General features: G+C 35.9%; 1 protein-coding gene across 1 annotated transcript in view; it reads left to right on the top strand.

Annotated features, from left to right (window-relative positions):
* Positions 1-26,371, top strand: part of LOC138310026 (mucin-22-like) — a 33,329-nt gene extending 6,958 nt beyond the window's left edge. Inside the window, exons 2-13 of the mRNA XM_069251176.1 lie at positions 2,360-2,524; positions 3,185-3,385; positions 4,187-4,401; positions 9,586-9,758; positions 12,590-12,741; positions 16,138-16,409; positions 17,427-17,538; positions 18,772-18,819; positions 21,399-21,425; positions 22,788-22,964; positions 23,388-23,573; positions 26,061-26,371. Coding sequence (XP_069107277.1) covers positions 2,360-2,524; positions 3,185-3,385; positions 4,187-4,401; positions 9,586-9,758; positions 12,590-12,741; positions 16,138-16,409; positions 17,427-17,538; positions 18,772-18,819; positions 21,399-21,425; positions 22,788-22,964; positions 23,388-23,573; positions 26,061-26,371 — 2,039 coding nt within the window. The remainder of the gene's footprint in view (positions 1-2,359; positions 2,525-3,184; positions 3,386-4,186; positions 4,402-9,585; positions 9,759-12,589; positions 12,742-16,137; positions 16,410-17,426; positions 17,539-18,771; positions 18,820-21,398; positions 21,426-22,787; positions 22,965-23,387; positions 23,574-26,060) is intronic.
* The last annotated feature ends 720 nt before the right edge of the window (positions 26,372-27,091 follow it).

Here is a 27,091-nt window from a genome sequence, read left to right as displayed (position 1 = left end):
TATTGGGTCTGTGGCATGCTAGAATAAATGGCTACCAAATTTGTTCAAACAGATGACCTTGACTTTCATTCAAGGTCACAGGGGTCAAATAGGCTAAAATCTTTAAATGACTTCATGTGAATAAATAAGTAGCCTAGAGACCTGATGTGAATATTGGGCCTGTGACATGCAGAGATGAACGGCTACCAACTTTGTTCAAATGAAGGACAATGACCTTCATTCAAGGTCACAGGGGTCAAATAGGGTAAAATCTTTAAATGACCTCTTGTGAATAACTAAGAGGCCTAGAGATCTGATATTGGGTCTGTGGCATGCTAGAATAAATGGCTACCAAATTTGTTCAAACAGATGACCTTGACTTTCATTTCAAGGTCACAGGGGTCAAATAGGCTAAAATCTTTTAAACGACTTCATGTGAATAAATAAGTAGCCTAGAGACCTGATATTGGGCCTGTGACATGCACAGATGAATGGCTACCAACTTTGTTCAAATGAAGGACAATGACCTTCATTCAAGGTCACAGGGGTCAAATAGGGTAAAATCTTTAAATGACCTCTTGTGAATAACCAAGAGGCCTAGAGATCTGATATTGGGTCTGTCGCATGCTAGAATGAATGGCTACCAAGTTTGTTCAAATGAAGGACCTTGACCTTCACTCAAGGTCACAGGGGTCAAAAATGCTAAAATCTTTAAACGACTTCTTCTCAAGAACCAAAAGTCCCAGGGTACTCATATAGGGTCTGCGGCATGCTTGGATGAAGGGCTATAAAGTTTGTTCAAATAAATTATCTTGACCTTCATCAGGTCAAATAGGCTAAAAAAAATTAACGACTTCGTGTGAATAACTTAAAGGCCTATAGAGACCTGATATTGAGCCTGTAACATGAATGACTACCTTGAGACTGGAAATTGGATTTGCAGCATGGTGGGGATCAAGGGACCTTCATTCATGGTCTAATTCATTAAATATATCAGGACCTGCACATCTTCTAATAAATGAGTTTTTTTGGATTGCCTTATAACTGTGTGCCACTTCTTTATTCTTTGAGGTGTTGTATTGTGCCAATAGTCAGATGACCGTAAAGGCCCATCTGCCTCTTGTTCATAACCTAATGGAATTGGTCCCGTTTAAGGGTAACAGCAAGAGTTATCTTCCCTTTCTCTTCTCTTCATTTCATCCGCGACACTCCTTCAGGTGTCGCCAAACTAGTTACTATAATATTTGCCGCATATACACGTGTATACACGTAATGTTGCGTCAAAATGTAAACAAAGCCATGTGTTTCTTTTTAAAAAAAGTAGTCCTTTTACGTTGCCCAGAACATTTCCTTACGCAAGTTCAAAGTTCAATGTTACCATGCAGTTATGGTAAACAAAATCGGCTAGTGTTAGCGTATAGTGACCAAGCCTAGCAAGTGTAAATATATATATATATATGTATTGCCTTTAACACACACATTGAAATTTGTACCAGTTTATTATAGAAATCCTAACAGATTTTAACTTGTAATCGTATTTTTTTAATATACATGTATATGTCAAATTTGAGAGGTATTATAAATTAAACACACCCCGCGTCTTAATTTCCCTTGTGTCACAAACATTCGCCTACAATTTAAAATTATACTTTTTAGGCCTATGCATGTGACAAAATTATAACCTTTCAGTATGATAGGCAAAATATACCAAAAATACTAGATATGTAAGATGACGATTTCTACATGTAAAACATGTTCAACATGAAACTTGAACTGCATGCAGGGTAGTTTTTATGTATCGATCATGAGTCTCCTGACCTTCCCGAATTCATATTTTCGATAATGAAAACTAAGCCGGTTACTAATAAATAATAAAATGAACACCAATGATAATTTGATCAGTATATTATAATTGTTTATGTTGACATATCATCGGTATCGCTGATACATGTATACGTATGAAGGCCCCGTCCATCTTCGGCACAACCACCAAGTTGTAACATCCAAACCCACGTGCCTTTCAAGTCATATTTGGCCCCGCCCACCTTGTTAACGAATCATCCAATGAGAAAAAGTTTTCATTCTCGAAGCCGCGGAGTACTTGTCTTTGATCATGTACTATCGATACTTGTCGTAATTGTATTACATTTTCGGCGTTCACAGATAGGGTTCAACGGCAGTAAGGAATATTCAACGAACTGAACCATGTTAATTTAAAATTCCACAAAGGAAAACGTTGCAGAATTCAAGGAAGCTTCTCTAACTTAAGATCTTCTGATATAGTCAATGTAGGTGTTGAATTATAAGTTTATAAATTTAAGTTAGGGAATATTCATGACTCATGATATATTAAAGAATATGAATGTTTGTACTTCAACAGTGGGTTGTGGTGATCCTCCTACAATACCAAATACAGAAATGATAGGAGAAGGATCGTATCGGACTTACAGATGTGTTATTGGTTCCAGACTAGTGTCGGGCAAAATTCTAGCCCCGTCCAATTGTGAACGTGGTGAATGGGCCAGCCCCAATATCCGATGTGAATGTAGGCACTACCTTATCATAATATCCAATTTTACGGAGTCAGTAACACTGTTGATATGTTCTTGAAAGTGTATATCGAGACGATTTTATTATATCCAAAATTACACTAGCCTCTTCATGATGACCAGATCGATACACTTTCTTCAATTCAGCATAAGAATTTCTTTATGGTATAAAAGAGGTAACTCGTATTTTTATTGGAATACTTATATTACCTCGATTGTAACTATGTGTATCGTGTTAAACCTATTATAGAAAGTTTTGTATGCTTATTCTGACTTATTCAATACCGTTAAAGGTATTTGACATTCGTAGGAGTACGATTTGGTGGCAGAAATCTTTTTCTCCCATTCCCTTGGCTCCATTTGTCATGATCCGTCGTTTGTCTTATATAATACATATTTGTTTTGTAAGCAGTCAATATGACCTTGCAATGGATATGTAGTAACCCTAATGATGACCATTTTAGCATTTTTATTTACATTTTACAATTGTAAATATATAAAATAAAATAGTCATAACTATTTTGATTTATTTCCTTTAATTTAAAGTGCTACAATGGGATTTAATGCTAATGAAAATGCTTCTTTCAACCAAATTATAATCAAAACACATACATTTCCTTTTTGGTAATTCTAACATCCAAATGTTCTCCCTATAGATACAGAACCAACGACAACCGAGACCGGTTCTACATCAATTGCGTCAATTGACACGACCAGTGGTACAACTGAAATGACAACATCCACCACATCTACAACATTACATACCACCCCAGATACTAAAACTACGGTCACTTCAAAAGATGTGACGAGGGATGGTGTCGATACGATTGATCACACTGCAGATCAGAATTTGGCAGGTAGGTTTTACAAAGCAGTTACTATCAATATGTAACTCTTCTCTTTAGTTCGATGTGTTGAGCATCAGCCTAGTGATAAAATGTTTAATTTGTGTTCATCTTGATATATTTACATTCTGAGTATTTCGTCACTATATGAATCAACCAACTGACGAAAACAAACATTTGCCTATGGAAACACTCTGAATACACTATGAATACAACGATTCTCGGGCATCGATCGATTGATTTCAAACATCACGTCAGTTTCATATTATTAAAAAAATAGTCCCCCACAGTATTTTAATGTATGATCTTTACTATGTTATTTCTTGATATAGAACCAACTAATGTTTACTGTAATAAGAAATATCAAATTTTATTTTAACTATGTTCTTGTTTATCGTTTGTCATTTGCAAAAACAGATCGACCGGAAGGCGGAAGCTTGAAAACGCGACGTTGTGGAACATTTTGTCATAAATTTGTTCCATTAATCTCGTTTATTGTCGTATACGAGTATCATAATTTAAACTATGATTTAATAACCTGTCATTAATTTTTATTTTCATAAATTATTAAAATGTAAATATATGTATTGGCTGTATTTTTCTAATTTCCATAGCGGCTATGAATAGCAAAAGCTATCTACATATCTTCCATGGAGAGCTAACGCGCACCATTGGATACGTAGATAGCTTCTGCTATTTATAGCTGATATGAAAATTACATTCAATCCCTATAGGAAACTCGAAATTTTAGTTTTAATTTGCATCACATAAAGACCGATTAAATAGTTTGAAAAATATTTTGTTTTTACACAGATTCAAATTGCACAATGCCTTGTCTCTGCGAAAACGCACTTTGGGGAAATACTCCAAAGCTGGAAGATTTAGACCCAGAGAAACTTGCTGAACTGAAAAGAGCGATTACAAAACTCAAAGCCGAACTTACAGTAAACAGGACAGGACTATCGACATACAAAGCCACCAAGGTATCTGCGTCGGACGAGAGGCGATCTGCTGCAGGAATTGGGGCAGTTGGTGTCCTCATTATCATTCTTGTAGTTTCGCTGGTTATCATGGCGGATGTGATGACATTTCTACCTTCGAGACCACCGAAAAAGATCCAAATCGCATAGACAAACAGCTTTGGAACCAATTCTGTAAACACTTACTACTGACACATCTAAGCAGAGACGAGGAACGATATATTATATGCAAGACTTTCTTGAAAGATCAAAGTTCAAGAACATTATAACATGTTGTTTGTTAATACCATTTAAGCTATTGCAATAAAAATCAGTGTGAAAATAAATTTGATCTATTTTTCACCGCGGTAATTTATGAATTAAATCATGCAAAGAAAAAATAAAAATTACGTATCAATGTTTTTAAACAGTATACATTAATAAACTTAAACGCGATGCAGTTAGGAAATTAATATGTCGGTGTCACATCAAATTACAACAGAAAAGAACTTAAATTAAATAATTGTAAATAGTGTGGGCAATTATCTATTACGTATTTTGACAATTGTCTGTATATCATTGGTCCATACTCTCTGGTCATAATGAAGCTGTTAAATGTTGTGAGCGTGATATTTATGAAATATGTCTGACATCTGTAATTACATATGAACCAGGCTTATCGATGTTTGTTTGATTAATTAATGTCCTATTAACAGCTATGGTCATGTAAGGACGGCCTCCCATGTATGCGGTGTATTGCGTGTATGTTTTGCGAGGTGTGTTGTGGAAGACTGCGGTATATTGATGTTGTGTATTCTTGTATAGTGGAACTGTTGCCCTTTTTATAGTGCTATATCAATGAAGTATGCCGCCGAAGACACCAGGCAACACACCCCATCCGGTCACATTATTTTGACAACGGGCGAACCAGTCGTCCCACTCCCTGTGTGCTGAGAGCTAAGCAGGAGCAGAAACTACCACTTTTATAGACTTAGGTGTGTCTCGGCCAGGGAGACAGAACTCAGAGTCTTCCTCACAGGGGCGAACGATCAAGACTTATCGAATTGACAAGAAAACAAAGATGTTGAAATATTTCTATTTTTACTTTTAAGTCACTGCATGCTGTCTAAATTAATCTAGAATATCTGATATTACTATTTGTTTTTTACTACTATAACATAATATCAAAATACGGTTAAGATACTGATTTTTTTTTTAAATGGTGCGATGGGTAATCATACTTATAAGGGCAATTTATGTTAACCTGCTTCATGTATTATGTTTGTATCTTTCATATACCATGCACCATGCCGCTGATTCTATCCATGCATGCATTAAAATATGCTTTACATTAAAAAGTAAAATGACAAAATATATTTCATTCTGATCATAACAAGGTTTAGACAGATCTCCCATTGTCAAGGGGCTATTTTGATTTTCAATACTTTGATATTCCTACACAATATAAGCTTGTTTTCTGTGTTATGTGAATGTATTATGGTTTATATTTATTAATGGCCGACACCATAGGATGATGCTACAATAAATATAACTAGACTTGGTGCGTTTGTACCACTGGATAGAGAAAGCTATTGCTAGAATGACACGTATTTGAAATTAACATCCTATTAACAGCTAGGGTCGTGTAAGGACGTTCTCCCATGCATGATGCGTGTACAAAGTGTGCGGTAATTTTTTTTTATGTACAGCGGATCACTTTGTCTTTATAGTCTAACACCTAACGTTTAAGTGTGTCTTATATAATTATTTAATTGACAGTTCCGCGCGTAACCACAATTAACGGATCTCGAATAATTTGACTTAGTGCTTGATGGCGTGATTTTCATTCCGTTATGTTGAAAAAGCATGTTCAAGTGAGGACAAATAATAAAATGTTTACTGTATAATTATGTTTTAGGAAAGAATACATTTTTCATTGGTGGCGCACAGAAACTGCTGTCCTAAAATAACTTTTAAAACGTTTTCTTGTACGATAATATCAATGAAGTCCCATAAGAATAATTGTTGTCGAAAGACCCATTGTGTTATACTTCAATGTATCTACAAATTTAATATTTAATAAATACTATTCTAAATATAAACCACTCAGTTATGTCTTGAAGCCATGTAATAAGTCGATAAAACTGAAGGATCAGCACTGGGCAATTAAACCGCACGTGACTTGCATTTTGTACTGTGTATGCTGCGAAGTTTACTCCGAAATTGAATGAAACATATGTGTCTACAAGCAGGATGTGTGGATACATTCTTACTAACGATCGGTTATGTATTCTACATTAAAAAAAAACATCATTAATAATATTTATGAAACAGACTCGCTTTTATCTGGAAGGTGCTAAGAGGTAAATGAAACGTATCCAAGTAGTGTATAAGTATTGTATACTTAGATGACTTGATATTATCATGACATCTGAAAGAAAGAATTAAATTGATAACCTGAAAGGTTCACCAAATATAGCTTTGGGTGTTATTGTATATTGTAAGTGTTTTTCAACACATTAATTATGTATTAATTAAACATTGCTTAGACGATGTAAAATTCATATACATTTACTGAAGACAGATCAAAACACTACTATAACAGCTTATTATTAAAATAATTTCAAATTATATAGGGGAATATGCATAGAATTTCAGATATGAAAGGATAAATCTAAGCTTTAGTGTTCCCTTGGTATAACTTACTCCAGGCATATATCCCCAGTAGTCATCATGCCTAGTGATCTCATTCATACGTGATTAACACTAGGGCAAATTCAAAAGGACGTATCGACTCAAAACAACAATGCCTTCTTAAAGAGTCAGTCGAATCCATCATTACGGTGAACATTTTTCTCTACAAAATGGAAAGCGTTTTGTTTTGGATTACAATTGCATCGTGTTTGATGTGTGTTCAAATGGGTAAGTGTAGTTTATTAAGACTAATTCGTGTTTTATCATTATATCTATTTATAAGTATATCTTGTCTCTGGTAATAAATTATTTATTTGAAAACTATTGCAGAGAGCTAATGCATGTATGTGGATTGCCCGTCCTTTACACCCATTCATTTATGTTTTATTTATCTATTTTTGATGAAATAAATAATTTTGTCCGTATGACAGAATTTATATATATATTAATTTGATACAATATCGAAGAATGTGTATTTCGTCTAATATATGTATTCATTCACCAATACTGCTAGCGGGTTCGAATCCCTATCTGGCCTCTTCATTTCTCGTGTTACAAACTTAACATCCTATACACCGTTAGGGTATAAATCCTAATTGAACATGTATTAATTGTTATGCAGCTACAACACAAAATCCATAATGAACATTCATCATAACTTGCAATGGTAAAGGTAAATAGTTATATTATAAGACTATTTATATATGGATAGGGATATTCTACGGAGGGTCACACAATGTTGTAAAACCCCAGGCTTGCCGAGTTTTTAGCAATATTTTGTAATCCCGAGGGCAGAATACCCCATCCTAATATGCAATATTTTTTTCACCTATACCTCAACGATTTATTGCAATTTTACCAATAAAATTTTCAGCCATTTTGAAATAAAATCGAAAAAAAACACACAAGTTAATATAAAATTCCTTGATAATGCCTAGTCTATTTTATGAAAAAAATGAACTTGTATCGGGCCGTCACGAGTATTTATTGCATGCAAAAAAAAAAAAAATTAAAAAATGTTATTTACCACCATTGTTATAATGGATATGCTTTTTTTCCAAACTACAAAATAACACCTTAAAATGGATTTTGGCAGTACTGCCAAAATTCCTTCTATTTACATCTTCAATGTAGTTAATTAAGAAAATATTGTCCAACCATCGAGTCAAGATCGGTAAACAATTTTACTTCACATTTTCCAAGTTATTAGAAATTTTAAAGTGACTAATGAAAAGGTATGTGTAGATCTAAAAATACATAAAGCACACAGAAAAGAATTTACATAGTGCATACATGTTGTGAAAAGAATTTACATAGTGCATACATGTTGTGTTGTTACTTTATCTATAGTTTAAGTTTATAAGGCAACATTGATGTTTGTCCGTGCCTTAAAAGTTTTTTACAGCTAAAATAATAAAAAAAAACTTCTTAATAGATATCTGAAGAAAAAAAAACATGTCTAAATGCTAGTAAGGCTTAATTATTTTTAGAGCAATCTAAACTATCAATGCTAAATTATACATATTTAGTTTCATGCTATCTGTTTCAATAGCTGTTTGGGAGACATTGCTGATTTTGAACGTGACTGGCAATACGTCTGTATCTCCATTGGATGTTTGGAATGACGAAGAATCGAGGCAACAACCGCTGGATATCACAACCGAAGATTGGATTAGGAACAGGGACCAGACATCACCTTTCGTTTCTGACCGAATTAGCCATTGGGATATAGCGAAGCCTGAAATGGTAACAACAGAACACTTTCCATTTATTGTCATTTTATTTGTTGAAACTCTTAAACAGCTTTACTTTGTTGTCATAAGGTGAGAAAAGACTAATACACATGCAACTCAAGTGTCATTGATACACAATCAAAATGATATGAATGTATTTGTTTGAATAGTCAGTTCGGTGCTTGTGTTACACGTATCTATATAAAATTATTTCTAACAACAATTTTATGATGTCTTAGTGTTGGGGTATGGTAGACATACAAATATGTTCTACATAACACAAACTATCATACTGCAAATCAACTATCATTCTCGCACGATTTACTTCCGTGATTATCAAATCATGAAATCTTCAATTTTTCTTCCTCGAATATACTGTATATGAACATTATTGATATTGAAAAGTGTTTGAATCTTATACATTCACGAAAGTTGGTTTCAGACAATTACTTTTGAGTAATGAAAATCACCAAATTTAGCAGCCACAAAAGAAAATTTGTTTACACTATATAGATCACACTTACATGTATTTATAACACAACAATGTTCGCTCATATAACATTCTCATTAACAAACAAGTCCTTATAATAGGTAAGGATTATTGCTTGTATTTCCATTATTCGTTATAATAATTAATGTCATTATACCTTCCAGAAAATGAGTTTTTGTTGTGTTTTCCTTATAAACAAGCATAGTAAATATATGGTCTTAATTGAGGCAGAATTAAAACAACAATTATAAATTCCGACCTAATGATGATTGACTGGTTTCAGTGTTGCTAATATTAACATCTATGCTTTCCTCTACGATACGATTTATTTTCCAGCTTGAAGTACAGGCAGTCAACTTCAAACACAACGATGTACAGATAGTCCAGTCTATCCTTTTTAACGCCGCTACCAGTACCTCTAGCAGTTTTGACGACTGGATGAAGGGAGAGTACTTAGCAAACCAAAATAGGACGACAGAAGCAATTGAGACAAGAACACAACTCCAGCCGTAAGTTTGAATGGCAGTTGATAACACTTAAATGGGATATACTGCAGCTTTTAAAACATACATGCATTCACTCACCGAAACGTATTGTATATATGAGAAACTGTCATTGAATGGCCCGGGCTGATAATAGTATATTGATCAAATAAACCAAATGCCTTATATTTATAATGTTGTGTCATATTATTATACAGATATCGGCTTGTTTTCAGGTGGATACGGTGATTTTTCAACTCGAGGAAGTGATATTACTCGAGGCTGAAGAATGTGTGAATTATCACACTTTTATCTTTGATAATGAACGTTTTGCCCATGCGATACTGGTGTTGTCCGCGCCCGGGCCGATATCACATTATGACGTCATGATTTGATATCAGCCTGGGCTGATATCAGTTATCAGCCCGGGCTGATATCACGTCATCCGGGGTTTTCACTCCGCATTTTAGAGTTGCCGCTTCGATTCACTTTCCTGCAGACAATAAGTTGGATAACGGATACAATTTTCAATTTTCAAAATGGCTCTCGGGTAAGCGTATTGAGAAAGATGTCAGAAATCAGAAATAGTCTGTTTAATGATGATTTTACTGGAGATTTTGTCTTAACTAAGATCGGGTCGAAATGAGTTTTGTCCACATTTCCGAAAACAAAGCATCGCACTTCATATTTAGAACACAAAAAGAACGTTTTTTAATTAATAAAATCAACGACGTATAAAATTAAATCAACGACATGCGTTTGTCAACAAGAAGAGACGCAGGAATAGATTAAACAGTTTGAGAGTTTAATTCTCCCGTCGAATTCATAATTCCTGTCCGTTGTAAAACTGATCAATCTGAAATGAACCCGCTTTGCCAGATTTGTTGAACATAATCATTTTTAAGTGATAGTTACCATTCACTAGGATCTTGTTAATTATGCTTAAAATACATATTTCAACTCGTTCATTTAATCGGGTATTATGTATTTGTAAAACATATACATGTGTAAAAGTATTGGATTTATCCGTACTTACGCTCGGTGTTTTTGTTATGTCCTGCGTGGCAAACCATGTGTTGTGATCGAGACTCCATTTGTTATGGGGATTTTCCCGATTGGGAATTCCGTTTCCGGTTCATACTTATGTAAATTTTGATTGGCTGTTATTTTTTATACCTAGTCCGCTCATCTGTTTAGCTTTAGCACGTGCTGTTCATGGCATATTATTAAATTTGGGTTTATAGCCAGGTGTTTAAGCTTATTATAGCGAGTTCTGACGGAAGCTTTCATGCAGCTGGTCAGCTCCATTCTCTCTCTCTTCAAGGTAATTGTCCCGATATTATGTAGGATTTTTCCAAAATCACTCCGGGTTGGGTGGTTGTATTCCATGTAGACAGCGCTAGGCAGTATTTAAAATGTGGTACAAGTTAATAAAGTGAACCTCAGGGTCGGGAGAAGGGTAGTCGTTGGAGCCGGTAATATCAAAATAGGCCTGTATTGTTTTAGCCATGTTGTCTCACTGGTAAAATGCGTTATTTGTAAATATTTTGTGATTTTCTGTATTTCATCTCCATGTTTAGCCATTGTGTCTTGTCTATAATAAATGTTGAACTTTATGAATTGTGTTGTCGTCCGTTGACCTGTAGACCTAGCCAGCAGAAGTCGAGACGGAACCACAGAGTTGACGAACCTATAAAAATCCACTATACGAGGTTAAATTGTATATCGGTGACGAACACTGAAACTTTTACACATGTAATGAAGTTTTCACACTGTTTCATCAATAAACTGGCCAACATTATGACCAGTGGAATATCATTCTTTGATCGATACGTTTTAATACATGTTTTTAAGTTGTTAAAATTTCTTTCTCTTTTTTTTCAAAATGTGTGATAAAAAGGTTATGATATGTCAATTTTGATATTGCACCCATTATCAGCCCTTGACCTGATATCAGCCCTCGGGCCTGCGGCCCTTGGGCTGCTATCGCGGTCTCGGGCTGATAAAGGGTGCGATATCAAAATTGTCATATAATAACCTCTAAATATCGGCTTGTTTTCAGGTGAATACGGTGATTTATCAACTCGAGGAAGTGATATAACCCGAGGCCGAAGGCCGAGGGTTATATCACTTTCGAGGGTTGATAAATCAACGTATCCACCTCAAAACAGGTCGATATCTGTTTTATTTTGTGACATTTACATGATCTAAACCATTTGACTATATATATCTGTACACTTATTTCCTCTTCATCATATTGAATAGCCCCTCTCCCCGATGCTCAATAGCCCTATTGAATAATTTCGAAGAGCAAAATGAAAGCTGATAACGTCAATAAAATAGAGAAAACACCTCGTAATACATTTTACCTTTTACTTTAAAAATCTGACAAAAATGTACAGAAATATTGGCATGGTCACATTGATTCCAGTAAACCTACTGCTCCCCATCACATCTTGCTGAATAATGACGTCACAATAAATATTGGACGTCACGGAAATTCCCTTTACGCTATATTTGGGTACGACCTGGACCCATTGGAATCTTATATCAACCTGTGAAGTGATTGTGACATCATTTTACATGACGTCACAATGCAAGATTTCTATATTTGGGTATGAACTGGGGTTTTTGGAATCTTATATCAGCCTGGGATGACGTCACAATGCATAGTTCGGAATTTTCTAGTGGATATCGTGTTGTATTGTGGCGGGAAAGTGTATCTTCAGACAATCAGGATCGAGCAAAACACACAGCCATATAATAAAATGAAATAAGTAATTAGTAACATATGCACTTTGGTTGCCTTTTTTGATAATATAACATTTTATTGAAAGTATTGACATTATCTATTACAGACAAAATGCCCTATTTAGGTATAATTATACGTCAAGTGGAGCCATCGGGAGGATATTGGGAGGGATGGCCTTCCTACTGGACACTCGGAATGTGTCGGAAAGAGGCAGTATCTTGTTGACATCCGACGTCAGGAATATTGGAGATGTTGGAGGTAATATATACATTTTATATATAAAATTTTGATTTTGATTGGTTTTAATTATGTCCTATTGAAATTTATGGTGGCATCCACTGTATACAAATGTCTGTATTCTAGGAGACTGCAGTATGTTGTGTTGGCCTCCCCTGTATACAAATGTCTGTATTCTAGTAGGCTGCGGTATGTTGTGTTGGCCTCCCCTGTATACAAATGTCTGTATTCTAGGAGACTGCGGTATGTTGTGTTGGCCTCCCCTGTATACAAATGTCTGTATTCTAGGAGGCTGCGGTATGTTGTGTTGGCCTCCCCTGTATACAAATGTCTGTATTCTAGTAGGCTGCGGTATGTTGTGTTGGCCTCCCCTGTATACAAATGTCTGTATTCTAGTAGGCTGCGGTATGTTGTGTTGGCCTCCCCTGTATACAAATGTCTGTATTCTAGGAGACTGCAGTATGTAGTGTTGGCCTCCCCTGTATACAAATGTCTGTATTCTAGGAGGCTGCGGTATGTTGTGGTGGCCTCCCCCGTATACTAATGTCTGTATTCTAGGAGGCTGCGGTATGTTATGTTGACCTCCCCTGTATAGACATGTCTGTATTCTAGGAGACTGCTGTATGTAGTGTTGACCTCCACTGTATACACATGTCTATATTCTAAGAGGCTACGGTATGTTGTGGTGGCCTCCCCCGTATACTAATGTCTGTATTCTAGGAGGATGCGGTATGTCGTGGTGGCTTCCCCTGTATACAGATGTCTGTATTCTAGTAGGCTGCGGTATGTTGTGTTGGCCTCCCCTGTATACAAATGTCTGTATTCTAGGAGGCTGCGGTATGTTGTGTTGGCCTCCCCTGTATACAAATGTCTGTATTCTAGTAGGCTGCGGTATGTTGTGTTGGCCTCCCCTGTATAAAAATGTCTGTATTCTAGGAGGCTGCGGTATGTTGTGTTGGCCTCTCCTGTACATGTATACAAATGTCTGTATTCTAGGAGGCTGCGGTATGTTGTGGTGGCCTCCTCTGTATACAAATGTCTGTATTCTAAGAGGCTACAATATATGTTGTGGTGGCCTCCCCCGTATACCAATGTCTGTAGGAGGTTACGGTATGTTGTGCTGGCGTCCCCTGTATAAAAATTGCTGTATTCTAGGAGGCTGCGGTATGTTATGTTGACCTCCCGTTATACAAAAGTCGTTATTCTAACAGGCTGCGTTAGTTGTGTTGACCTCCCGTTATACAAATGTCTGTTTTCAAAGAGGTTGTGGTATGTTGTGTTGGGTCTCCCCAGTATACAAATGTCTGTATTCTAGGAGACTGCTATGTATGTAGTAGTGTTGGCCTCCCCTGTATACAAATGTCTGTATTCTAGGAGGCTGCGGTATGTTGTGTTGGCCTCCCCTGTATACAAATGTCTGTATTCTAGGAGGCTGTGGTATGTTGTGTTGGGCTCCCCTGTATACAAATGTCTGTATTCTAGGAGACTGCATTATGTAGTGTTGGCCTCCCCTGTATACAAATGTATGTATTCTAGGAGGCTGCGGTATGTTGTGTTGGCCTCTCCTGTAAATAAAATGTCTGTATTCTAGGAGGCTGCGGTATGTTGTGTTGGCCTCCCCTGTATACAAATGTCTGTATTCTAGTAGGCTGCGGTATGTTGTGTTGGCCTCCCCTGTATACAAATGTCTGTATTCTAGGAGGCTGCGGTATGTTGTGTTGGCCTCCCCTGTATACAAATGTCTGTATTCTAGGAGGCTGCGGTATGTTGTGTTGGCCTCCCCTGTATACAAATGTCTGTATTCTAGGAGGCTGCAGTATGTTGGGTGGCCTCCCCCGTATACCAATGTCTGTAGGAGGTTACGGTATGTTGTGCTGGCGTCCCCTGTATAAAAATTGCTGTATTCTAGGAGGCTGCGGTATGTTATGTTGACCTCCCGTTATACAAAAGTCGTTATTCTAACAGGCTGCGTTAGTTGTGTTGACCTCCCGTTATACAAATGTCTGTTTTCAAAGAGGTTGTGGTATGTTGTGTTGGGTCTCCCCAGTATACAAATGTCTGTATTCTAGGAGGCTGCGGTATATTGTATTGCACTAGTGGAAACTCTTGCCCTGTGTTATAGTAATATCTTATATATTGCGCATTGATTATATTTGTCACCAAAACCTGAATGCGATGTAGCCAAATCATCTATGAATACGGGTCCAGATATGATTTAGATTGCTTTATGGACTAATAAAGTTTGCAGGAAAAGAGCTATGTTTGCACAATTGATATGTTAAATTCGAAGTCTTATTTACGACCGGTAGAGTTTTCCCTTTCAACAAAGAAATGTATACTGTAATACCAGTCCGATGTCAAACGCTTACAGATTCTCCATCGGCGACAGGACAAAAACCATGCTCACCATTTGAACAATAACTGGTTATAAAATTATGTATACATGTGTCTAAGTAATCCAAAAACAATATTTATTTTGATTTTTGTGCATGCGCAATCACAACTTCATTTCATATAGAACATATTTTCATGATTATTTCGAAAACAATTCTTTATTTTTAATACTTGTATCTTGAAGTTAACAATAGGCTAGCTTTTACTTGTTTTAATGTTGGTAATGGTGTAAAGTAGGTAACCGTTTTAGCTGAAGAAAAATACTATATCGACTGCTCCTTTTTTAAATAGCATTTGTCTTTAAATTGCTACAACCTTTCAGTGTACCCTTAATTGAACACCCTCGATATTTCAGGGGTAATTATAATTACTGTTGCTATATAAACCCTGGGTCTATGTCATACCAAGACTGAATACTTTACATGCTACAAAGAAAGATAGTTTTAATAGCGACATATTCTGCAATCTGATTAAAATACAGATCCTTATCATCACTACGTTTGATACGAGGCTATTTAACGGAGTGGTTAGAAGGATCTGTATTTTAATCAGATTGCATATTGTGGCTACCTGTATGGCTTTGAAGGTTGGGCGTCGTTCTCTCTATAAAAAGGGAAACAGCTCCACTCAATACGAATATACCCTAGTCTCATAAAACACGTACCTCGCACATATACACGCAACATATCACACACATGGGAGGGCGTCCTTGCATGACCCTGGCTGTTAATAGGACTTTTAATAATCAAACAAAGAAACAAACTGTAATCTTCAACGAAAGTCTCTGCAGGCATGCGATTAGTCAATGTCTATTCTTCTTAACTGCCAGTTGTGTTAGGCTATTTTCCAGGGATGTATTCAACGGCAGTGATGGTAAACTTTGATATATCGATAATATGAATTGACAGGTGCAGAGGCAATTCCTCCATTTAGTTTCATTAATTATCCATATTTGAGGGAGGTATACCTTCGAACAGGTATTGGCCAACACCATCTTAACAAAATGTGTTTGTTTTATTGCAGATATCCTCTTCAATCTAAACACTCATACGTACCAGTCCTCGCTGAACCAGGTTGAAGAGGTTTTTGATAGTAATAACAAAGACAGAATTAGCTCAAGCAACCATAAAATAGTCCGCAGGGAACGCAAAACTGGTGACCTTCATCAGCTGGTACTTCTCCGCTATGAAATGGAAGAAGGCGTTGTCGTCAAGACCTTGTCAATAAAATCTTCCGGGCCTTTTGTCGTTAGCACGACATTAGACGACGAATCACAGCCATCTGAGAAAACCAAGGTAAGCTTATTTCTCAGAGTTAACTGCAATCATACAATTCGATTATTAAACGGGTCCTTAATCTGATTCCGTTCCAAAGAGGATCTGACAACATCCCATTAGAGGTCAGGTGCTGGTGACATCAACGTTAGCTGAATACTCCCATTATTAATTAGTTCAAATATCGCAATCTCGCTACATTAGCTTAAAACGACATTTCGACCAATGGGTTTAGATATATTGGGCTCTGTGGACGCTATGGCAACGTTTTTGTTTGTTTGTTTGATTAATTAACGTCCTATTAACAGCTATGGTCATGTAAGGACGGCCTCCCATGCATGCGGTGTGTTGCGTGTATGTTGTGCGAGGTGCGTGTTTTGGGAGACTGCGGTATATTTATGTTGTGTCTTCTTGTATAGTGGAACTGTTGCCCTTTTTATAGTGCTATATCACTGAAGCATGCCGCCGAAGACACCAAGCAACACACCCCACCCGGTCACATTATACTGACAACGGGCGAACCAGTCGTCCCACTCCCTGTGTGCTGAGCGCTAAGCAGGAGCAGAAACTACCACTTTTATAGACTTTGGTGTGTCTCGGCCAGGGGACAGAACCCAGAGCCTTCCTCACAGGGGCGAACGCTCAACTCAAGGCCAAAAGTGAGGCGGTGCCAAGGTAGGCATTAGGAAAGATAAAGTCAGTTAGGAAGTAAAGAAAAGATAAGATCCTAAATTTAGTCGCCTTTTACGATCATGCAATGGGTTTATTGGGCTCTGTGGACGCTATGGCAACGTTCACAAATGCTATTTGGACGGCTCTTGCAAACTGTCGTCCTCGTCAAGGAATTTGTAATTAGCAGTTTGATTGGTCATTTCAAAAGTCATCGCAGCGCGACTCCTTACGAATGTTGTTAGATCGTATAGACTGCACTAAGTGAAATAGCATTACCATAATCGCATTTAGTCTTCGATACGAAACTCTAGTAAACTATCTCTGAAGTAAACTATCTCTGAAGTAATGTTTTTTTTTTCTTTCTAGTATATACAAAATCGGTTGTACAAAGAATACAACAAACCAGTCTTAAATATGGAAATCACTCCTTACGGCAATGACTTCATTGATTCTATGGAAATAGTTTTCACGTACACATGTAAGTAAAGTTGGAGCCAGTTCCTAAGCGACATTTCCTCCTTAAATATTTCATTTCGTTTGAGAATGATTTATTGACAAACGAAACGAAATAACTTAATATACCGATTTCAGTGTGGAAAAGAACAAGCATTTCAACAAATACCATAATAATAATAATTATCGTTGTGTCAACATCACCGTTAATGGGTATATGTGCTCAGTAATGAGTATGAATTGAGAGTTGAAACACCAAGAACTTAAATACATGACTGTAAAATGAATATATGGAAAATTACTCTATACCAAATAATATAAGACTCTTTCATATGTGGATATGAAGGATAGGGACATTCTATCCTAGGGTCACAAAATTTAGTAACCCCCCCCCCCCCCCAAAAAAAAAAAAGAATATTTATCTTTCATACCTCGACGTTTTATTCCAATATTACGACTATATTATTCCGCCATTTTGAAATAAATTCGAAGAAATCTACGACTGGAAGTCAATTTCCATACATGAAAAATAACGTGATATTTTAAACACAAATTTCATTGCTTGCATCTTTTATAGTAAAACCTGTCAATTTTGTGAAAAAAAATGTTAAAATATTACCGCGGAAATAGAGATTTTGTTGACGCCATGACGTCACGAGGCTTTATTGCATGGGAGGCCATGCAATACAGCCTCAGACGACATGAGTGTATTGCCCTAGACCAGCCAGTATTGCACGTGTAGGAATGAAAGAATACATTTTTACTTTATACGTGACTTAACATAAAGTTGCTATGGATTTGACGATTTGTTGTGCTCCATTTGAGCAAAATTAAAGAAATGATTATTAGAAAGAATTTTCAGGAACATCTAAAAGCAGAAAGATGTAAACTAGTAATATATTTAATGTTAATCATTATTCATATAGAGTTAAGGCAATTCAGAAACGCCTATATTTAGGTACTTAATATACAATGTAAAAACTGTTTATAGTATATTTGATAGGGCACGGTTCGTTGAAGAAAAAATGCTTAGAACGTGCATTTAGAATATCTTGTACCATGTTTTGTATCAGTAATAATCATTGAATAATTCATAATGAAAATTGGTCAGTGAGGTGGAACACTGTGTAATATTATTATTAACCATGGTATTGTTTTACAGATCTCCCCACATGTAACAGCTTACAGTACTGAAAATTGGTCAGTGTAGTGGTACACTGTGTAATACTATGTTGTTCACTATGGTATTGTTTTACAGATCTCCCCTATGACGTCGCTGATTACTTTGTTATACGGGGGAGATTCGGTAAGTCAGAACCAATACTAAGTAACATCATGTAAATGGCATTCCGTAAGCCATCGTGTAATAACACAAAAATTAGGTTTTATTCTGTTTGGAAAACTTAATTGTTAACAATAATATGAAGTTAATTTAGAAATTTTGCGCTACAAGCGATTTGTTTATAGAACCATATTTATTACAATGTATGTTAAATGTGTATCGAGACGATTTTATTGAATTCAAAATTACACTAGCACCATGATGATGACCAGATCGATCCAATTTTGTCAACCTATAATTATAAGTATTTCTTTATGGTATTAGAGAGTTGAAGTCGTATATTAATTAATATTTCTATTTGACTTCGATTGTAAGTACGTGTATTGTGTAAACACTCGTTGGAAGTTGCTTATTCTGGCATTTTAGCACCGTCTACGTATTAGAAGTGTATAGAAGTACGATTTGGTGTCCGGAAACGTTTTCGCCATTTTCTTGGCTCCATTTGTCAGAATCTGTCGTCTGTCTGATGAAATACAAATATATTTTCTATCTGATATATGTCCGGATTTAAGAAAAATCATCTCAATAATTAAAAAAAACTTTTCTTGGCAAAGTCAAGGACACGGAACAGCATACCCCACCCAAAAGACTAACTCCATACTCAATAAATATTCTTTATGGAGTTCATGTTATAGACTTCGTCTACTTGATAAATCATTCTTAAACTTATAGACGCGATAAAACAATAATAAACAAATAATATTAACACGGTTACTTTATAGAGAATCTTACATGCGTGGCTATCTGGAAATTCATCAAACGAGTTATTCAACGAGTTTGATAATTTTCATTTTACATATTTACGAGTTTAAGATTATTTTATCATATTTTTATTATTATGAATATAAATGAAACTATTTTTTATTATCTCTCTGTATATAACAGTAGAAATCCGGCTCGGATGTGACTTGACCGTCTACTAAGACAATCATGCAACGTCATATAAATATTAAGACGTCAAAACTAACTGTCACGTCGCAATAGTGTTATAACATGGCCGTTTGACATGGCTAGATGGGCCAGTTTTGTGAAAAAGCTTGAAACACAATAACATAGCTATGTAAAACGTTTTCGCCGACTTTACCATGTTCATTCCCATAAAACTGGTTCTTCTTTCCAAAACGAATTACACTATTTCAGTAGAACTATATACTTCATTCTTACGACTTTAATCAGGCATTTGTAGGCAAAAACTACAAAAGCGCGAAGCATTACTAAGTAGAAAAAAACCTCAGTTGCCTCTTAATCTAGCACGTGTACTCATTTTACCCGTCTACAATGCATTGTATGGTCTTTTGCAAAACTGATTTTTCGCTTAATACTTGCTTATTTCTAAGATATTAACTTTCCATGGTTAACCCCCTTACTTGTTTTTCATATGACCGATATATGATAATAGTTTTTAAAGGATATGAAGCTTTTCAGTAGGATTCTAATTAATGTTTAAAGAGACTCATTTATCAAAACGACAAAATTAAGATGACAATGCATTAACGTCGTCTGTCAACATCTATCAGGGCCCAGTGTCATGAACATTCCTTAACTTTAAGGAATTTCTTAACTTAAAATTCTCCATAGGAAAGCAAAAGTTAAGGAAAATCTTAAGTTAAGGAGCCTTCCTTTAAATACGTAATACTTTCCTATGGAGAATTTTAAGTTAAGGGATTCCTTAAATTTTAGGAATATCCATGAAACTGGGCCCAATTGAAAAACATAACTGGGCTCGGTCAAAGGTTATATAATTATACCCACGCATTGACCAACGGAGCATAAATAACAGACAAAGACATTTACGCCTTATCAACCAACTGTAAAATAGATAGTATTTAGGTCATAAGTTCATTGTAAATGTCCAAATTTTTACTTGACCTGTAGCTATAACAAACCCTACATCTCTCATGTTTGAATTAAACCCAAATATTAAATTAATACAGTTATTAACTACAGTGGAACTTGGTTGATACGAACTCTAATAATTCGACAACCCGGTTTAATACGAAATACTTTGACGGTCTCGGCCGAATTTCCTCCTTGTCTTTGTTTAAAGAACTCGGATAATTCGAATAAGGAAAACTTCAAGAACTCGGATAATACGAAGTAAAGAGTCCGAATGACACAAATTATAGATACAATGTTCTTATAACTCGAAATGAGATTTTGTGGACAAGCCGATATCTTTTTCATAAATCTGCCGTATAGCGGAATTTCAAAATATATATCTAGGTTTTCTAGATATAATTTTGCAACTACCATCAGTGATATTGACATCTCTCTTGTTCATATTGTTTAACGACATGGAATTATATTCCAAGTAAAGAGATAGTCAGTGTACATGAAAACTCGCTTAATTCGAACACTTGGATAACTCGAAGTTTTGTCTAGGTCCCTTCGAATTCGTATTTCGTTCCACTGTATGTTTACAATAAGCTTAAGACCACACTTATAGTTTTCTGAAACACACTTAAGATGCATTTAATTATGTTAACCGTTATATGATTACGTATTTTAATAATTTGATAATCAATATTTTTGTACAATTTCAGCATCAAAGATTGTGAATGTTTGCGAAGGTAATAATTATACATTAGCATGTAGTAATAGAATAATAATACACAGTGCTAGGTATGGACGGTTCGATAATATGACTTGTAAACACAAAGAAATGTCTTCAGTCGGATGTGGTACAGATGTCCTACACTCTATCAGGGTCATATGTCATGGGAAAGCAACCTGCAAATTGTCACCTTCCAATGAATTATACGACGATCCATGTCCGGAAACATATAAGTATCTGGAGGTCAACTACACTTGTACGGAAGGTAATTAATAAAAAACCCACTCAACTCAGATTTTAAACCACATCAATAATTTTAGGATATTCTATTTCCAATGGATCAATATATATTGCTTGGGTGACTGGTTTGACCTTAGCCAACTTAAATATATATATCTCTATCGCAGAGCATTTAAGTAAATTTGATATCAGGAGAAGATGCTTTGGTTTGGTTTGGTGTATAAGATAATTGTCCTATTAAAAACAATTGTGTGTCCTGCAGGTAAGACGTTATAGATATAGTTGCTGCCCCTATTGCACGGGCGACTAGATTTAGGATAGTATCTTCCCTTTCTTCCTAACTTACTTTCTTTTTCCTAACGTCTCCCTTGTCACTTTCACCTTGTCTTCAGTTGAGCGCTTGCATGTGTTATGTAGGCTCTGGGTCCTGGCCAAGGAACACCATAGTCTGTAAAGATGGTAGTTCAGACTTCTGCTTAGCTCTCAGTATAACGGGAGTGGGACGACTGGTTCGTCCGTTGTCAGTATAATGTGACCGGTTGGAGTGTGTTGCTTGGTGTTATTGGTGGCATGCTTCTGTGATATCGCACTATAAAAAGGACAAGAGTTCCACTATACAAGAAGACACAACAGGAATACTCAAGTCTCCCAAAACACACACCACGCACTGCAAACTCGCAGCACACCGCATACATGAGGGGGCTTCCTCCATGCCACTGCCTGTAAATGGGATATTTTGGATATGGTCATAGATTGAATTATTTGGTGTTGATACGAAAGCGCCAAAATTTAACACACCAAAATTTGATTACAACACTATCAAAAACTAGAAGGTCTGACTCATTATAACAATATATTTCCATTTGCTCGATGTCAGTAAATTGTGACCGGGTAGGGTGTTCTGTTCGATATGTCGTCAGCATCATGATTCAGTGAGATAGCACTACAAAAAGGGCAACATTTCCACTATTATTGGGAAACACAACGCGAATATAGAACAGTCTCCTAAAACACATACAGACATTCACACACCACAACACATTGCACACATGGGATGCCGATCTCAAAACAAAAGTCAGGAAATATAATATTGACAAAACAAACCAAGGCATATATCTTTTTCTCTGTTATTACATAGTAAACTGTGGCGATCCAGCTGGTGTACCAAACACGGTAATGAATGGTTCAGGGACTACGACGGGATCAGCAAGGACATACACGTGTAAAACTGGGACAAGTTTAGTATCGGGTGTGGACCCCGTTACGTCATACTGTCACAATGGGGAGTGGTCCAGGCCAAACATCACATGCGAAGGTATTTTCTTACCACAGGGCATGTCTTTATATAGATGTTCATGTTCGTCGATAGGGAAATAATAAAGAGTTGCTTTGACAAACTATTTTGCATAGATATAGACATTCATATTTATCAACATAGAAATGAATAACAAATGAGTAACCTTAATGATGGACATTTTTCTATTGAGTTCCATTTATACAATGACATCTATAATATAAACTTATTTTCCAGATTTCCTTCATTTTTGTAAAGAAAGAAAGAGAAAAACAAACGATGCTATAATTTTGCATCTGAGGAGCATGCGTATCGTTTCCAAAGTCCAAAATTCTACATTTGGTTATTCATGCTAATGAAATTGTTCCTTTCAACCACATTTTATTCTAAAAACATAAACATCTCTGTTTTGGTAATTCTAACATCCAGATGTTCTCCCTACAGTATCAACGACAACTGAGACCGGTTCTATATCGATTACGTCAATCGAAACGACCAATGGTACAACATCTACCACAGCTACAACATTACATACTACCCCAGAAACTGAAATCACGGTCAACTCAAAAGATGTGACGATTGATGGTGTCGATACAACCACTGATCAAAATGTAGATCATAATACAGCAGGTAGGTTTTACGGAGCAGTTACTATCAATATGTAACCCAGGTCAATACTAGCCGCAATATACCGATAGGCTTGATATAAGTATAATACTTTATTTCGATCGGTTGAGCGTCAGACTAGTAATCCAGAGGTACCCGAATTCGACCTGGTAGAGCCAGTGATCAAATGAATTATAACTCCTGTACCATGCTCCAAAATGACAATTGTTACCAATGTTTCGGCGTATAGTTAAAACATTAGCTCGCAGAACAAAATGAGCATGAACCGAATGTTTCGAGCAATTAAACTTTATCATTACCAAAGTTAAGTTCATTACATTCCCGTATGGCGTTTCATTTCAAAATAACTCAAGGACGTGACACATTTTGACGTTGAAATTCTTTGAAATATTATGTGATAAAATGTATCTTAAATACATTCTGTTATATAACAAGAGGCCCAAAGGGCCTTAAAGGTCATCTGTCTAACTTGGCAAGAGTAAAATTAATTATATATGTTGTCACTTTGTCAGGACCATGTCAGGATCATTTTAAATTTCTTTCAACAAATTTTATTTCAAACAAGAGGCCCAAGGGCCTTAACATATCGGAAATTAATTAGATAGTGTCATGGCGGCCATCTTGGATTTCGGATCAACCCGAAAAATAACAACACTTTGTCGGGACCATCTCAGGATCATTTCATGCAAGTTTCAGCCGAATCGCACTGGTAGAACTTGAGAAGAAGTTCAAAATGTGTTTTCAAGATGGCGGCTGTGGCGGCCATCTTGGATTTCGGATCGACCCGAAAAATAACAACACTTTGTCGGGACCATGTCAGGATAATTTCATGCAAGTTTCAGCCAAATCGCACTGGTAGAACTTGAGAAGAAGTTCAAAATGTGTTTTCAAGATGGCGGCTGTGGCGGCCATCTTGGATTTCGGATCGACCCGAAAAATAAGAATACTTTGTCGGGACCATGTCAGGATCATTTCATGCAAGTTTCAGCCAAATCGCACTGGTAGAACTTGAGAAGAAGTTCAAAATGCGTTTTCAAGATGGCGGCTGTGGCGGCCATCTTGGATTTCGGATCGACCCGAATAATAACAACACTTTATCGGGACCATGTCAGGATCATGTTATGCAAGTTTCAGCCAAATCGCACTGGTAGAAGTTTAGAAGAAGTTAAAAATGTGTTTTCAAGATGGCGGCTGTGGTGGCCATCTTGGATTTCGGATCGACCCGAATAATAACAACACTTTGTCGGGACCATGTCAGGATAATTTCATGCAAGTTTAAGCCAAATCACACTGGAAGAATTTGAGAAGAAGTTCAAAATGTTTTCAAGATGGCGGCTGTGGCGGCCATCTTGGATTTCGGATCGACCCGAAAAATAACAACACTTTGTCGGGACCATGTCAGGATAATTTCATGCAAGTTTCAGCCAAATCACACTGGTAGAATTTGAGAAGAAGTTAAAAATGTGTTTTCAAGATGGCGGCTGTGGCGGCCATCTTGGATTTCGGATCGACCCGAAAAATAACAACACTTTGTCGGGACCATGTCAGGACGACGGACGACGACGAACGAAACATGACGACTATAGGTCATCCTGACCCTTCGGGACAGATGACCTAAAAAGCGCCGCGAAGTTTACATTGTTGCTTTCTAAATGCACGCATTTTTTTTAAATAATAAAAACGCGTTTTATAAAACTCACCACTCAATTAAGATACCATATTTATAAATAACGATGACTTTATTTGAAATAAGCTTTGGAAATTTAAAGATTTTTTTTCTTAAAAAAAAATAAAAATATGCAATGTTCACTATATAATATTGGAATAACATTGTATATATTCTACTCTTATTATCCTCTGACAAAGATATACTTGGAGTATTTTGTTGGGCATGGTTATTTTAATACTGTCACTTTGTTTTATTCTATTTACAGCATACACATTCTATTAAAAGTATATAAATGTATATTTTCAATTTTTTTTTAAGAAAGTTAACAGTATTGAGAGCAATGACAAGTGTGTATATATATATATACCTGGACTGTTGGTCATTGTCTGTCAATATCTGAGTAACATGTGGTCTGATTTGTAATATAACATGTTCGTGTAATAAAATAATAGCTGTATTTATGTTATGTGTGATGTGTAAATGGAGTATGCAAAAGAGTTATCTCCCTTTATTTGTTGTAAAAATTCATTTCAAAAATTAAATATAATATCTATAATTGATGTAAGTTTAAACTATTACTTTTGCCGTCATTGGAGAGAATTTATATAGGCTATGCATGTTATTTAATCCATTTGACTTGTAACATCTTTGTCTATAAAATTTGTTGAAATGAAAAAAAAAATGAAATGAAATGACTCCCTCACACAAATGTATGTTAATCTTAGCATAAAATAAGTTATGGATTTTCAATCATATTGATTTATTTGTTATCAATGAAAAAGAACTGATTAGAATTTTAGTAAACATATTATTTTGTACAGGCACAAACTGCACCATGCCGTGTTCCTGCAAACTCTGGGGGAATACTACAAAGCTGGAAGACCTAGACCCAGAGAAACTTGCTGAACTAAAAACAGCGATTACAAAACTCAAAGCCGAACTCACAGTAAACAGGACAGGACTATCGACATACAAAGCCACCAAGGTATCAGCGTCGGACGAGAGGCGATCTGCTGCAGGAATTGGGGCAGTTGGTGTCCTCATTATCATTCTTGTAGTTTCCCTGGTTATCATGGCGGATGTGATGACATTTCTACCTTTTCGAAAAACGCAGCCGCTCCAAATCACATAGAAAAACAACCATGAACAAAGCTTAAGAGTTAAAAAAGAGAATAGAACAAATTTGCATTTTTGCAAGATCGAAATTTCAAATACTATTTTATTCTGTAAAGTTACTTTATTTAGTAGTAGTTTAATTCTAGAACTGCCATTAGAGCGGTTATTCATGTAAAGCGATATTTTTTGTAAAAGGGTAATTCCGGTATTGAACCAATGAGTTACGGTATTTATATTGTCGTTAATTAATACTAATTTAACAAGTTTTTACATTTGCGTCAAAGAATATATACAGTATGACTTGGTTGAGTCTATATATAATTGAGTTAAATATAATATTGCAACAAACACACACTAGACTTCAGAAAATTAAACTCGATCTTATTTTCACTACGGTAAAATTGAATGAATAATGCTCAATACATATAAATGATCTTTGTGTTATTAGCGTACTTTGACAGTTGTCTATACATTAATAGTTCATATTTTCTGATCAATATGATGTTGTGAAGGTGATGTTATGAAATGAGTCCGATATCCATCCTGAACATCCCTACATATGCATACATTAAATATAACTTAATCGAATTGAGAATTAAGCAAAGATGACATACTAAGTGTTAAAGAAATAATCATACTTCCGATTTAATTGGAAGCTAAGTGTATGGTGTCTTTATACATCAAAGCAGGAATCAGAAAATTAATTTTCGACAATTCAAAAGCCCTGAAAGATAAG

Source organism: Argopecten irradians, chromosome 16, assembly GCF_041381155.1.
Source record: "Argopecten irradians isolate NY chromosome 16, Ai_NY, whole genome shotgun sequence".
Taxonomy (NCBI): Eukaryota; Metazoa; Mollusca; class Bivalvia; order Pectinida; family Pectinidae; genus Argopecten; species Argopecten irradians.
The sequence above is the reverse complement of the archived record's forward strand: the minus strand, read 5'-3'. Positions and strand labels throughout refer to the sequence as shown.